At 43.0% G+C, this 13,587-nt stretch overlaps 1 protein-coding gene across 11 annotated transcripts in view; it reads left to right on the top strand.

The window, feature by feature from the left end:
• The window catches only part of LTBP1 (latent transforming growth factor beta binding protein 1), a 476,883-nt gene extending 463,668 nt beyond the window's left edge, over positions 1 to 13,215 (top strand). For all 11 annotated transcript variants that reach the window (XM_039478754.2, XM_039478757.2, XM_039478764.2 and 8 more), the window contains 3 exons: positions 3,708 to 3,830; positions 9,939 to 10,088; positions 12,218 to 13,215. In XM_039478754.2, the coding sequence (XP_039334688.1) occupies positions 3,708 to 3,830; positions 9,939 to 10,088; positions 12,218 to 12,399 (455 nt within the window). In that variant the 3' untranslated portion in view covers positions 12,400 to 13,215. The remainder of the gene's footprint in view (positions 1 to 3,707; positions 3,831 to 9,938; positions 10,089 to 12,217) is intronic.
• The last annotated feature ends 372 nt before the right edge of the window (positions 13,216 to 13,587 follow it).

Here is a 13,587-nt window from a genome sequence, read left to right on the forward strand (position 1 = left end):
TCGAGACCAGCCAGACCAACACAGAGAAACCCTGTCTCTACTAAACATATAAAAATTAGCTGGGTGTTGTGGTACATGCCTGTAATCCCAGCTACTCGAGAGGCTGAAGCAGGAGAATCTCTTGAACCCAGGAGGCAGAGGTTGTGGTGAGCTGAGATCACATCCTTACACTCCACCCTGGGCAACAAGAGCAAAACTCTGTCTCCAAAAAAAAAAAAAAAAAAAAAAAAGGAAAAACCACATGGCAGGGAAGAAAGGTAAAGAAGGAGGATGTGGAATATCCCAGAAGTACCTCCCCAACCCATTACCCTGCACTGCCCCCTTCCCTAGCTGGGTCTAGTCAGAGGACTTCCTTAGGAAGTATTTGGTAGTCTCAAAAACAACTTAGTGTTTTTTCTTGATGTCTTTCGGTATGTGCTTTTAAAAATTAATCCTAGGGCGCGGTGGCTCAAGCCTGTCATCCCAGCACTTTGGGAGGCCAAGGCGGGTGGATCACGAGGTCGAGAGATCGAGACCATCCTGGTCAACATGGTGAAACCCCGTCTCTATTAAAAATACAAAAAAATTAGCTGGGCATGGTGGCGCGTGCCTGTAATCCCAGCTACTCCGGAAGCTGAGGCAGGAGAATTGCTTGAACCCAGGAGGCGGAGGTTGCGGTGAGCCGAGATCGCGCCATTGCACTCCAGCCTGGGTAACAAGAGCGAAACTCCGTCTCAAAGAAAAAAAAAAAAAAATTAATCCTAAATACCTTTTTCTGTGACATAATTCCTTTTGACCTCGTTAGTTTCAGTTCAGGTCCACCTTTTGCAGGGAGCTGGTCCTGAACATCGCATAGGAGCAGGAGCCTGCCCTTCCTCTGTACTCTCACCTTCAGTCCTTTCCTCTGGCGTTGCTGTAGAGTGACAGCTTAGAGACTCAAGGCCATCTCATTTCTTTGGTGGAGGAAGCATGTCTAGGGGAGTGCACTGGATTGAAGGTGGCTGGCCACCTTCATGTCATTCGACATCCCTGGACCTCATATCCCAGCAAGGCTTCTCTGACAGCCAGCCGGCATCCAAGAGGATGCTCAGCCACCTCTGGATTTCGCTTTATAAAATAAATACCTTGGCAAAGCACAGCAGCTTACACCTGTAATCCCAGCACTTCAGAAGGCTGAAGTGGTAGAATCTCTGGAGTCAAGTCGAGACCAGCCCAGGCAACATAGTGAGACCCTGTCTCTACGAAATTACAAAAATTAGCCAGGTTTGGTGGCTCATGCCTGTCGTTCCAGCTATTCAGGCAGCTGAGGTAGAAGGAACACTTGAGCCCAGGAGTTTGAGGCTACAGTGAACCACGATGGTGCCACTGCATTCTAGTGTGGGTAGCGGAGTGAGACCCTTTCTTTAAATAATAATAATAATAAAATTCTGTTAAAAAATAAGTACCAGAGGCCAGGCATGGTGGCTCAAGCCTATATTCCCAGCACTTTGGGAGGCCTAGGCGAATGGATCACCTGAGGTCAGGAGTTTGAGACCAGCCTGGCCAACATGGCGAAACCTCTTCTCTACTAAAAAATACAAAAATTAGCTGGGTGCAGTGACAGGCACCTGTACTTGGGAAGCTGAGGCAGGAGAATCCCACTGCTTGGGAAGCTGAGGCAGGAGAATCTCTTGAACCCAGGAGGCAGAGGTTGTAGTGAGCTGAGATTATACCAGTGCACTCCAGCCTGGGAGACGGAGCAAGACTCCATCTCAAAAAAAAAAAAAAAAAAAAAAAAGTACCAGAATTAATTCATTTTTAATATTTCCTCTAGATCACAACTGTGACTTGAATATAAAATATGGAACAAGTCTCCCTTTCAGATGTACAACAAATGTATATAAAAAGTCATGGGAAAAGATGACCTCAGCTCTTGAAACTTGTAAACATTTCAACAATCTTGCTCTCGCAAAGAAATCCTTAATTCTGCTTTTTCAAACTTTAAGCAGAACTGACAGCCATTTGTGCTCGCTCTGTTTGAAGTAGTTCTGTTCTTTTGAGTCAAGAATCTTTTTTCAGGTTCGGCTATTTCCTTAATGAAATTAATATTTCACACAGAATGGTTTCATGCAAAAGTGCTGGGACGTCTGGAGTCTGGATGTTGTTCCTGGAATGCTTCCACATAAGGAGAAATTTAGGCAGAGGCAGCCAGAATCCTACCCTAGCCAGTGGTTCAAGGTCTTTTCTGGCCTTACACTTGCTTTGGGCAATTCTCAGAATGTGTGTGTGCATGTGTGCACATGCATACACACACACCTTTGATTCCTGACCCTCATTCTTCCAGTCCTTTAAGTACGGGCCGATAAAAGAAAGCCTTCAGAGTTCACAGTATTGCCTTAGTGGTTTTTTATTTTTGTATGGTACAAGAATAAACACAATAGAGGAAAATTCCAGACAAATGTGGCCATTGCCTTGCTCGACTGCCCGGGCATGCCCACCTGGTCCTGGGGCCTATAGCCCTACCTTCGCTTCACCGTCCTAACAGAGCTGTTGGCATCCGTGGACCCCCAGAATTTCACTGCTAGATGTATCTTTAGAGAGTGTATTTTCTGGAACATACTCAGAACATGAAGCTGTCCTTTCTACAGCTTTCCTCCCTAGACATTCTCAATAACTCTGTTCTTAAATGTAGGCAAGAGCCTGGGATCATGGAAAGCATTGAAATCTCAGTAAACCCAGGACAAATGGAGACCCAAAATCCCATGCACTGGTGGGTCCTAGAGAGAGGAGTAAAGGGGAGTGTAGGAGTCAGATGGCCATGGGCTCACCCAGCATGGAACAGCAATGTGGCCTCAGGAAGTGGAAACCACAGAGGAGTCTAGCTGGGGCACAGAGACAGAAATTCCAAAGAAGCTGAGATTGTTGCAGGAAAGCCAAATGTAAAAAATGTGCACTCTGGAGCTTCATTTCTGACTTAAAGGCAGGTGCTGCCACATGGCAGCTCTAACCTCTCTGCTTTTATTTCCTCACTGGTAAAATGGAGATGATAGAACGTCTTCATAGGATGGCGTGAGTGTTTCAGTGCATTGATGTGTATTAAGTGCTTCAAACAGTATCTGGAACAGAGCAAGTATTATATGACTGGTTGCTGCTGTTATTACTACCACTGCTATTATTATTATTGTGATTATTATGACTCTCGGCATTGCTATAATACCATCCTTAGGGACTACAGAGTTATAATAGTGTCTGCTAAATTTAGGCAGGGTAACTAACAGGGTCTTTGCCTGGTGCTGTATCATTTTTGGACACCAGATATACATTTTTCCTGTCTCTAGAGAATGAAAAAGCACCTCTCTGTAAGAATGACTACTTTCTACTTTAAAAATGTTTTTGGTGATAACTCTTTATGGGTTTAGGTAAAGCCATCTTTCCAGAAAGCCTGAAGCACTCTCAAATGGCTCCGTTTTTCAGCCCCTTACTGCTCTGGGATGTGGTCTACCAACTGTCAAGCTAATATTTTTGATCTTCAATTTGGAACCTTAATTATGCTCTACAGCAGTCATTGCACGTGGATGTACAGAATTCCCATCAAAAGATATTCAGACACTTTCTAGGCTCAGTGGTGCACAGGGGAGGCACACGTGGAAGGGTGCACTGGCAGATTCTCATCGCTACGAGCTGTGAAGGGGTGTGGGCTGGTGTGAGCTAACAGCGACGGCACCTCACACTGCTTGTTCACTCCTTAGATGACTATGCTCAGCTGTGTAACATCCCTGTGACGGGACGCCGGCAGCCATACGGACGAGACGCCTTGGTTGACTTCAGTGAACAGTATGGTCCGGAAGCCGATCCCTACTTCATCCAAGACCGTAAGCAAAATCACCCCATTCCTTTGATACTAAGTTGTGGTTGGAGATTAATCAGTGGTCCTTAAAATATAATGGCAACTTGTGAGCAATGCAGCTTTTCTGATCCCACACCAGACCCGCTCGCTGGTCAGAAAGTCTAGGGTGGGACCCAGCTGTGTGTGTTTCACAGGGGCAGTCCTTCTGCACAGGTGAGTCTGAAAATCACTGCATCGTTTATGAGCCAAGATCACACCACTGCACTCTGGCCTGGACAACAGAGCGAGACCCTATCTCAAAACAAAACAAACAAAAGGAATCATTGCATTCAATGAAAAGTCTTGCTGGTAGGGATACTGTTATATTTATTTTTCTTAAAGAAAACTATCTTATAGTTATAATTGCTGTAACAAAATCATTTCTTTGGTGGACTAGTTTGAGGGCCAAGGTTTCCATGAGAGCTCAGTTGTATTGTAGCCTTTTTTTCCTACGGGGAAGTGACAAGTGTTAACTGTACAAGTTGATCATTATTATAAGTGTTTTAGAGTAGGAGGTAAGAAAAGAATTGCCCTCTTGGTCAGAAATGATTGTTTTACATACATTGGTGCGAGGATTTATGGAGTAAGAAATAATGTGTGCCAGCTTTTCCTGGATTAGTGAGCACCGCCTTCATGGGGGAGGTGGGAGTGTGTATCTGCAAATCGTGATCCCCTTTAGAACATAAGTGCGTGTGAAGAAGCCTACAGACACACAAGCTCAAATCGGACAATTTGAAATCTGAAAAAGCGGGAGGTTCACATGAAATCTTAGTGGTAGTAGGTTGTCTCACTTCAAGTACAAGAACAGGGAAACACCCATTTTGGGAGCCTCGTCCACAGCTCACAGAGAGGCCATCCTCTTATGCGCAGCTTCACCCCAATTTTTTTTTTTCTTTTTGAAACAGGGTCTTGCTCTGTTACCCATGCTGGAGTACAGTGGCATGATCACAGCTCACTGCAACTCTGCCTCCTGGGCTCAAGCGATCCTCCCACCTCAGTCTCCCAAGTAGCTGAGACTACAGGCGTGTGCCACCACCCCTGGCTAATTTTTGTATTTTTTCTGTATAGACGGGGTTTCATCATGTTGTCTAGGTTGTCCAGGATGGTCTCAAACTCCTGGACTCAAGCGATTGACCCACCTCAGCCTCCCAAAGTGCTTACAGGTGTGAGCCACCATGCCTGGCCTGCACCATGTTTCTAAGATAGGTAATGGCTGCTGACCAAGGAATTTGACTTAGGACTTGAGGGGAAAATGCAGTGAACTTTTTTTCTGTCCTGAGCCCTGTCACCTGTGCACATAGCATGCTAGCCAGCACCCAGTTACGGGCAGCAGCATGAGATTTCTAGTTGAATTTAGGAGCTATTTCAGTTCTGTATCAAGAGCTTTTTTTTCTCCTTCCCTTCTCTTTCTTTTTCCCCTTCTCTCCCTTCTTCATTCCCTCCTTGTCCTCCCTTTCCCTTTTTTTCTGAAGGATGTAGTATATTGATCATCTAGTAGAATTAAGAATGCTTTAAAATGTCCATGATAAGAATAGTCTGTTAATCCAGCTCAGCTGATGAACATACACCTGTGTAACTCTCACCCGGGTCAGGAGCAGTGCCAGCCTCCAGACGGCCCCTGGTGCCCTTGCCCACCCCGTCCCAAGGGCAACCACTATCCTGACTTCTAACACCATAGATTAACAACACTCTTTCTTTTCATCAACAACGCATCACCATGCAGTACTTTATGAAATGGACCAGAAGGCACTCACAGCTATAAGACTGTGCGCTCTTAGGGTTTGTACGCTTCTCTGTATATGTTAGGGGTCAGTAAACATTTATTTAAGAAAAAAGGAAGGGGGAAGAAAGATTAAGGTTGAAAGAAAGCCCAGCTTGCCCCATACATCAGGAATACCAGGTGAAGTCTGTATGTGACTCTGACACAATCCTGTGGCTTACAGCTTTCCGCCTCAATAACTCCGTTCTTAAATGTAGGCAAGAGCCTGGGATCGTGAAAAGCATTGAAACCTCAGTAACCCCAGGACAAATGGAAAACCAAAATCCCATGCACTGGTGGGTCCTGGGGGAAGACCAAAGAGGAGTCTGGGAGTCAGAACCCTCTATGGCATTACAGTTTGGATTCCAGGAATTTTCATGTTGAAATGTCTGGCTTATGTATCTTCTTTTTCATGCTGGCATTGATTTAAAGCTCTTTTTTAAATTTACTACAAATGTTAAGAAATAAACATGTTGGTGTCACATCAATTTCTTATTTAGCAACATAGGAAGTTGAGATGCAGTTCCAAGACCTCCAGCTTGGACAACGTAATGGCCTTTACATTTCTTAGAAGTTGCAGGGAAATATTTCCCACTTCCCAGCCAGTTTTCTGACCACCAGCAAGAGCTTTTGGGCCGTGCTGTGAAAGTGATTGTGTTGGGTACATAGGAACACAGATGGAGGCTGAGTGAGGTTTCTTAACACCTTTATGGTTCACCATCTCTGTTACCTTTAGGGAGCAGTATTTCTAAAATTGGAATTTACTAGAGCAGAGAATAGGCATACATTTTTTCTATAAAGGGCCAGAGAGTAATTTTTTTTTTTCTTTTTTGAGACAGAGTCTTGCTCTGTTGCTTTGGCTGAAGTGCAGTGGCGCAATCTTAACTCACTGCAACCTCCACCTCCCTGGTTCAAGTGATTCTCCTGCCTCAGCCTCCCAAGTAGCTAGGATTATAGGCATGTACCACCATGCCCGGCTAATTTTTGTATTTTTAGTAGAGATAGGGTTTTACCATGTTGCCCAGGCTGGTCCTGAACTCCTAACTTTGTAATTTGCCTGCCTTGGCCTCCCAAAGTGCTGGGATTACATGCATGAGCCACCACACCCAGCCCAAATAGTAAAACTTTTAGGCTTTGCAGGCAATGTGGTTTCTGTTTAGGTATTCAACTCTGCTGTAATTTCACAAAAGCAGCCATATGGACATCAGCAAATGGGCATCACTGCGTTTACTGACAAAAGTAGGTAGCGGCCAGATTTGGACCAGGGGCCATAGTGTCCTGATCTGTTTTATAGTCCTGAAAAAGTATTTTGGGGGGCCTGCCGGATATGTGTGGGGTAGTTTCAAGTTTTACTTTTTATGTTTTAATTTCTATAATAATAAAAAAAATATATTAGCTATGAAGTAAAAATGATTTTACTGTGATACATGGGATCTGAAAATACTGTCATAGAGTAAGTATTTTTTGTAAGCGTTTTTTGACTGGCTTTGGGTATGTGCTGTCACTTTTTTTTTTTTTTTTTTTTTTTTTTTTTTTTTTTTTTGAGAATTGGAGTCCCACTGTATTGTCCAGGTTGGTCTTGACCTCACTTCATGGGCTCAAGAGATTCTTCTGCCTCAGCCTCCTGAGTAGCTGGGATTCTTTTTCTCCTTTAAAGTTTTAAAGTGGCCGTGTCATGGATACACTACTCGATTTTTTTGCGGTATAAATTTTTTAACTTTTATTTTAGGTTCAGGGTACACGTAAAGGTTTGTTACATAGGTAAAATGTCACAGAGGTTTGTTGTACAGATTATTGCATCACCAAGGTATGAAGCCCAGTACCCAGTAGTTACCTTTTCTGCTCCTCTCCTTCCTCCCACTCTCCACACGCTAATGTCTGTTGTTTCCTTCTTTGTGCCCATAAGTTCTTATCACTTAGCTGCCACTTACAAGTGAAAACATACGGTATTTTGTTTTCTAATCCTGCGTTAGTTTGCTGAGGATAATAGCCTTCAGCTCCATCTGTGTTCCTGCAAAAGACATCTCCTTTTTTATGGCTATATAGTATTCCATGGTGTATATGTACTGTTTTTTTTTCTCCCAGACTTATGCCAAATCTCATTAATCTTCACAAGGTAGGAAAGTGTTCATTCATTACAAAATACTTTGTATTGAGCGCCAGGCATTGTGTTCAATGTTGGGTCTGCCATTCTAGATAGCATCATTTCTCTATTTTTAAATGAGAAACCTGGTTTCAGCAAAATAAAATGACTTGGCCAAAGTCACAGGCATGAGTAGAAGGCCCAGTTCCTCTGATTCAAATCCCATGTTCTTTTCCACAAAATAAACCTGTAACTGAGTGGGGCTTTAGAAATCATAAAGTTCAGTGCTTTTACTTCATATGTGAGAAAAATAAGCTTTCTGCCCAGGTTTATAATGTACACATAGTGAAATGGGGTTGGGAAGTCAAGCCCCCCAACACCGATTGTATTGTTCTTACCCAAACAGGTCATTTCAGATTCACTTATTGGATATTTTTAGGTCATCTCTAAAACCCACTTTCTTCTCTGAAGGGCATGCTCTAAAAATTTCTTCTTCACCTACCTTCCTTCAGGGCACCGAATCTTAGACTATAAGGGAAACTCTGAACAAATTTGTCTCCATGTTGACCTCAGGTACTTTAGTTATTGTTGAAACTTTTTTTTTTTTTAAGAGAAGTAAGAAGTAAGTCTTTCTTTCCTTGTTTTGGGGGGAGAAAACCTGGCTCAGTTGGCTGCTTTTTGCTGATCAGCGAGACCGAACTCCAGATCCTTGTGCAATTCCTCCCAGTTAGACCCTATTGCCCTCCATGAGCAATGATACTTTGCTGCCCCCTGCGGTTCCACTGGAGAATTACTTCGAAGGCCAGATAGTTCAGGCCATGTATGTGTGTGTGTATATATATATATATATATATATATACTTTTTTTTTTTGAAGCTACTTTGTGGTAGTGTTGGGAAGAGAGAGGAGATGAGAGGCCACATGACAGTGTGTTGGGTCACTGTGGATTTATGTTTAGAACTTTCCTCTGCAAAATGAGAGCTAAACACTCTTGAGGCCTGACTGAATTGTTTTTGTATCATGAAAACTCTGAAATCTAGCTGAATTGGCTTCAAGAGATATAAACAATAAAAAGAGCTAAACAAGAGTCTCTGTTTCCTTAAAATAAGACTTTTGGTGGTTTTGTTTTTTTTTTTTTTGAGACGGAGTTTCGCTCTTGTTACCCAGGCTGGAGTGCAATGGCGTGATCTCGGCTCACTGCAACCTCCGCCTCCTGGGTTCAGGCAATTCTCCTGCCTCAGCCTCCTGAGTAGCTGGGATTACAGGCACGTGCCACCATGCCCAGCTGTTGTATTTTTTTAGTAGAGATGGGGTTTCACCATGTTGACCAGGATGGTCTCGATCTCTTGACCTCGTGTTCCACCCACCTCAGCCTCCCAAAGTTCTGAGATTACAGGCTTGAGCCACTGCACCCGGCTCAGTCTTAATTTTTTTTGTTTGTTTGTTTTTGTTTTTGTTTTTGTTTTTGTTTTTGTTTTTGTTTTGAGAAGGAGTTTCGCTCTTGTTACCCAGGCTGGAGTGTAATGGCGCGATCTCGGCTCACTGCAACCTCTGCCTCCTGGGTTCAGGCAATTCTCCTGCCTCAGCCTCCTGAGTAGCTGGGATTATAGGCACGCACCACCATGCCCAGCTAATTTTTTGTATTTTTTTAGTAGAGATGGGGTTTCACCATGTTGACCAGGATGGTCTCGATCTCTTGACCTCGTGCTCCACCCACCTCAGCCTCCCAAAGTGCTGGGATTACAGGCTTGAGCCACTGCACCCGGCTCAGTCTTAATTTTTTTTGTTTGTTTTTGTTTTTGTTTTTGTTTTGTTTTGAGAAGGAGTTTCGCTCTTGTTACCCAGGCTGGAGTGCAATAACGCGATCTCGGCTCACCACAACCTCCGCCTCCTGGATCAGGCAATTCTCCTGCTTCAGCCTCCTGAGTAGCTGGGATTACAGGCATGCGCCACCATGCCCAGCTAATTTTTTGTATTTTTAGTAGAGACGGGGTTTCACCATGTTGACCGGGATGGTCTCGATCTCTTGACCTCATGATCCACCCGCCTCGGCCTCCCAAAGTGCTGGGATTACAGGCGTGAGCCACCGCGCCCAGCCTCAGTCTTAATTTTTAATGCTGACTAAGGTGTCTGAAATATATATGGATAAATATATGTGTCTATTTAGAAAATGAACCATAATCTTAGTATCATTTAAAAAATGGTATAGGAGGTTGAAAATGTCTAACTGAGCTTCTGCCCTTTCCTTTCCAGGTTTTCTAAATAGCTTTGAGGAGTTACAGGCTGAGGAATGCGGCATCCTCAATGGATGTGAAAATGGTCGCTGTGTGAGGGTCCAGGAAGGTTACACCTGTGATTGCTTTGATGGGTATCACTTGGATACGGCCAAGATGACCTGTGTCGGTAAGAATGATGTGTGTTTTATGGGACATTAATTTCTTTCCCATACCCTGTGTCCATAACTCAGTCAGTTGAGAACATTTAAGATGGATTTGTTGAGTTTCAGTTTGGGAAGATGAGAAAAATTCTGGAGCTATACATTAATGCCACTGGACTATATACTTAAAATTGGTTAAAATGGTAAATGTGTTTTGTATACTTTTACCACAGTTTTTTTTTCTTTTTTTAGACTGAGTTTTGTTCTTGTTACCCAGGCTGGAGTGCAGTGGGTGATCTCAACTCACTGAAACTTCTGCTTCCCAGGTTCAAGCAGTTCTCCTGCCTCATCCTCCCAAGTAGCTGGATTACAGGAGTGTTCCACCATACCCGACTAATTTTGTATTTTTAGTAGAGATGGGATTTCACCATCCTGGCCAGGCTGGTCTTGAACTCGTGACCTCAGGTGATCCACCCATCTTGGCCTCTCAAAGTCCTGGGATCACAGGCATGAGCTACCACACACCAGCCTACCGCAATTCTTTTTAAAAATAAAGAGTTGGCATTTAATTTAGGAATCCATTTATCAATGAGGATTGGAAAAAAAAAAAAAGAATCCAAATAGTGGTAAATATTGGAGGAAAGGCCAGAATATCCCAGTTAATTACTTTGACTCTTAAATTTAGCTTCTGAGGCCAGATGCGGTGGCTCACGCCTATAATCCCAGAACTTTGGGAGGCTGAGACAAGTGGATGACCTGAGATCAGGAGTTTGAGACCAGCCCTACCAACATGGAGAACCGCTGTCTCTACTAAAAATACAAAATTAGCCACTCGTGGTGGTGCACGTCTGTAATTCCAGCTACCTGGGAGGCTGAGGCAGCAGAATTGCTTTAACCTGGGAGGCAGAGGTTTTGGTAAGCTGAGATCATGCCATTGCACTGGAGCCTGGCCAACAAGAGCGAAACTCCATCTCGAAAAAAAAAATAGCTTTTGACTGCTGCAAGTAATGATTTCCTTGAATACTTGACACTAGCATAAGGGAATGTAGACATCTGCAAAAAATGCAAATTCCTAGTAATCATTTGAATAAAACTCCTCCTAAAACTGTCATGTAGCCCTCCCTCTTACACTGAAAAGAACTGGAAACATACATTTAACCTTCCCTTTGTGACTTAGTGTTGTCTTTCAGGGCCTGTTTGCCACTTTGCTAAAAGACTCTTGACTTTTTTTTTAAGTTTTTCGTTTATTTTTCTTCTCCCTCTTGAAGCAGACTTTTGCCCACTTTGCTTTTGTTAGTTTTAATCCGTGGTGTGTCTGTAAACTAGGTAAACTAGGTTTTGTTCTGTTTATTTATTTATTTTTTTCTCGTTTTATTTTGAGACAGAGTCTCACTCTGTCGCCTAGGCTGGAGTGCAGTGGTATGATCTCACTGCAACCTGTGCCTCCCGGGTTCAAGTGATTCTCCTACCTCAGCCTCCTGAGCAACTGGGACCACAGGCATGCGCCACCATGCCCAGCTAATTTCTGCATTTTTTAATAGAGATGGGGTTTTACCATATTGGTCAGGCTGATCTCAAACTCTTGACCTCGTGATCTGCCCGCCTCAGCCTCCCAGAGTGCTGGGATTACTGGTGTGGGCCACCACTCCCAGCCTGGTGGTAACCTAGGTTCTTAACAGATGTTTCAAGTGAGTGAGAGCCCAAATGGATCTCATGTAGAAAGAATTCTACAAATGTTACTGAAAGCTTTAGAGAGACTGTGTAAGAGAAAGCTCTCTGCTTACCTATCTGGTTCCTCTTGACAAATCTAGCAGTTCCTCCATACCTATGGGAAGGAATTTGGAGATAATACAGTTCCTTTAACTTTCTTGAAGTTCTACTAGAAAATGGCAAGCTCACAAAATGCTCATGTCGTGCTAAATAACAGGGAAAGAAATTCTAGAACTTCCGTGATAATCTACCTCTTTAAGATCTAAAAAATCACCTTTATCTTGTTCTTGATTGAAGCAACAATGGGAAAGCTTACTTGGGATAAGCTTGGGGTGGTCAGGGGAAGGGCAGCATTTAGACTGCCTCAGATGAGCCTCAGGTAGGTTATGAGTCCTCACAGAGCAATGTTGGAGATTGTTTACCTGCATGGTTTGACTTATTGCAGATGTAAATGAATGCAATGAGTTGAACAACCGGATGTCTCTCTGCAAGAATGCCAAGTGCATTAACACCGAAGGTTCCTACAAGTGTTTGTGTCTGCCAGGCTATGTACCTTCTGACAAGCCGAACTACTGCACTCCGTTGAATACCGCCTTGAATTTAGAGAAAGACAGTGACCTGGATTGAAAGAGATTCTACATAACCTAAGCCCATATACTCTGCACTGTGTAAAGGTAAAGGGAGAAATGTATTATACTTGAGACATTACACCTAACCCAGAAGGTTGGAAATACAGAAACAGCATGGAGTTGCAAGTCCTCTGAAGACAATGAGAGGATTTAGGATGAGCCTGACAGGTGGCAGACCAAATGGACATTTCTCTGAAAAACCAGTATATATAGTCTGTTCATATGTAAAATTCAGTGGTAAAGAGGTAGAACAGTGCTGTTATTTTAAACAGAAGGTTGTATTATTATGTCGTTTTGGTTTTTTATTATTGCTTGATTAAATTTGGCATTTAAATAGTGGTGGAAATATTTTATCTAATTTTCATTATTTTGGTTGTGCAGTTCCTTAGCTACTGTTTTCCTTTTACTTCAGTTTTTTAAAATCTCAAATGAAAAAGTCTTCAATAAAATATTGTTAAGCTGTATTTTAAGTATTGTCACACAGGGTTGTGAGATTCCTGGCCTGGAACATTTTTGAAATTCAAATTGTCCTGTGGAGCAGGCAGTGATTTTGTTTCAAAACTTGTATACACATTTAGAGAAAAGTACTTTATATTTTCAGTGTTTTGTCTGATTGTAATGTCCTTTTCAGCCAGGCTGCTAGCAGGTGTCACTGGGATCCCTTTCCTTCACTGAAATGGAAGAGTTTATAAGCTTACGTTAGTATTGTAATATGTAAAGTAAGCCCAACAAAATTTTTTTTAAATTTGATGATCCCCGATATATCTATCATTGTATGTTAAAGTGAAATAAATCACCATTTTTGTAGAAAAAATTCTACCTGAGAGTAATTGTCAATGAGTCCATGTGTAAAAGTTGTATCCCACTCTCCCCACTTTTATTTTTACCAGTGGTCTTCTGTGGATGTAGTCTTTTTTTTTTTTTAGGCGGAGTTTCGCTCTTGTTACCCAGGCTGGAGTGCAATGGCGCGATCTCGGCTCACCGCAACCTCCACCTCCTGGGTTCAGGCAATTTTCCTGCCTCAGCCTCCTGAGTAGCTGGGATTACAGGCACGCACCACCATGCCCAGCTAATTTTTGTATTTTTAGTAGAGACGGGGTTTCACCATGTTGACCAGGATGGTCTCGATCTCTCGACCTCGTGATCCACCCGCCTCGGCCTCCCAAAGTGCTGGGATTACAAGCTT

The sequence above is a fragment of the Saimiri boliviensis genome, chromosome 1, assembly GCF_048565385.1.
Source record: "Saimiri boliviensis isolate mSaiBol1 chromosome 1, mSaiBol1.pri, whole genome shotgun sequence".
Classification (NCBI taxonomy): Eukaryota; Metazoa; Chordata; class Mammalia; order Primates; family Cebidae; genus Saimiri; species Saimiri boliviensis.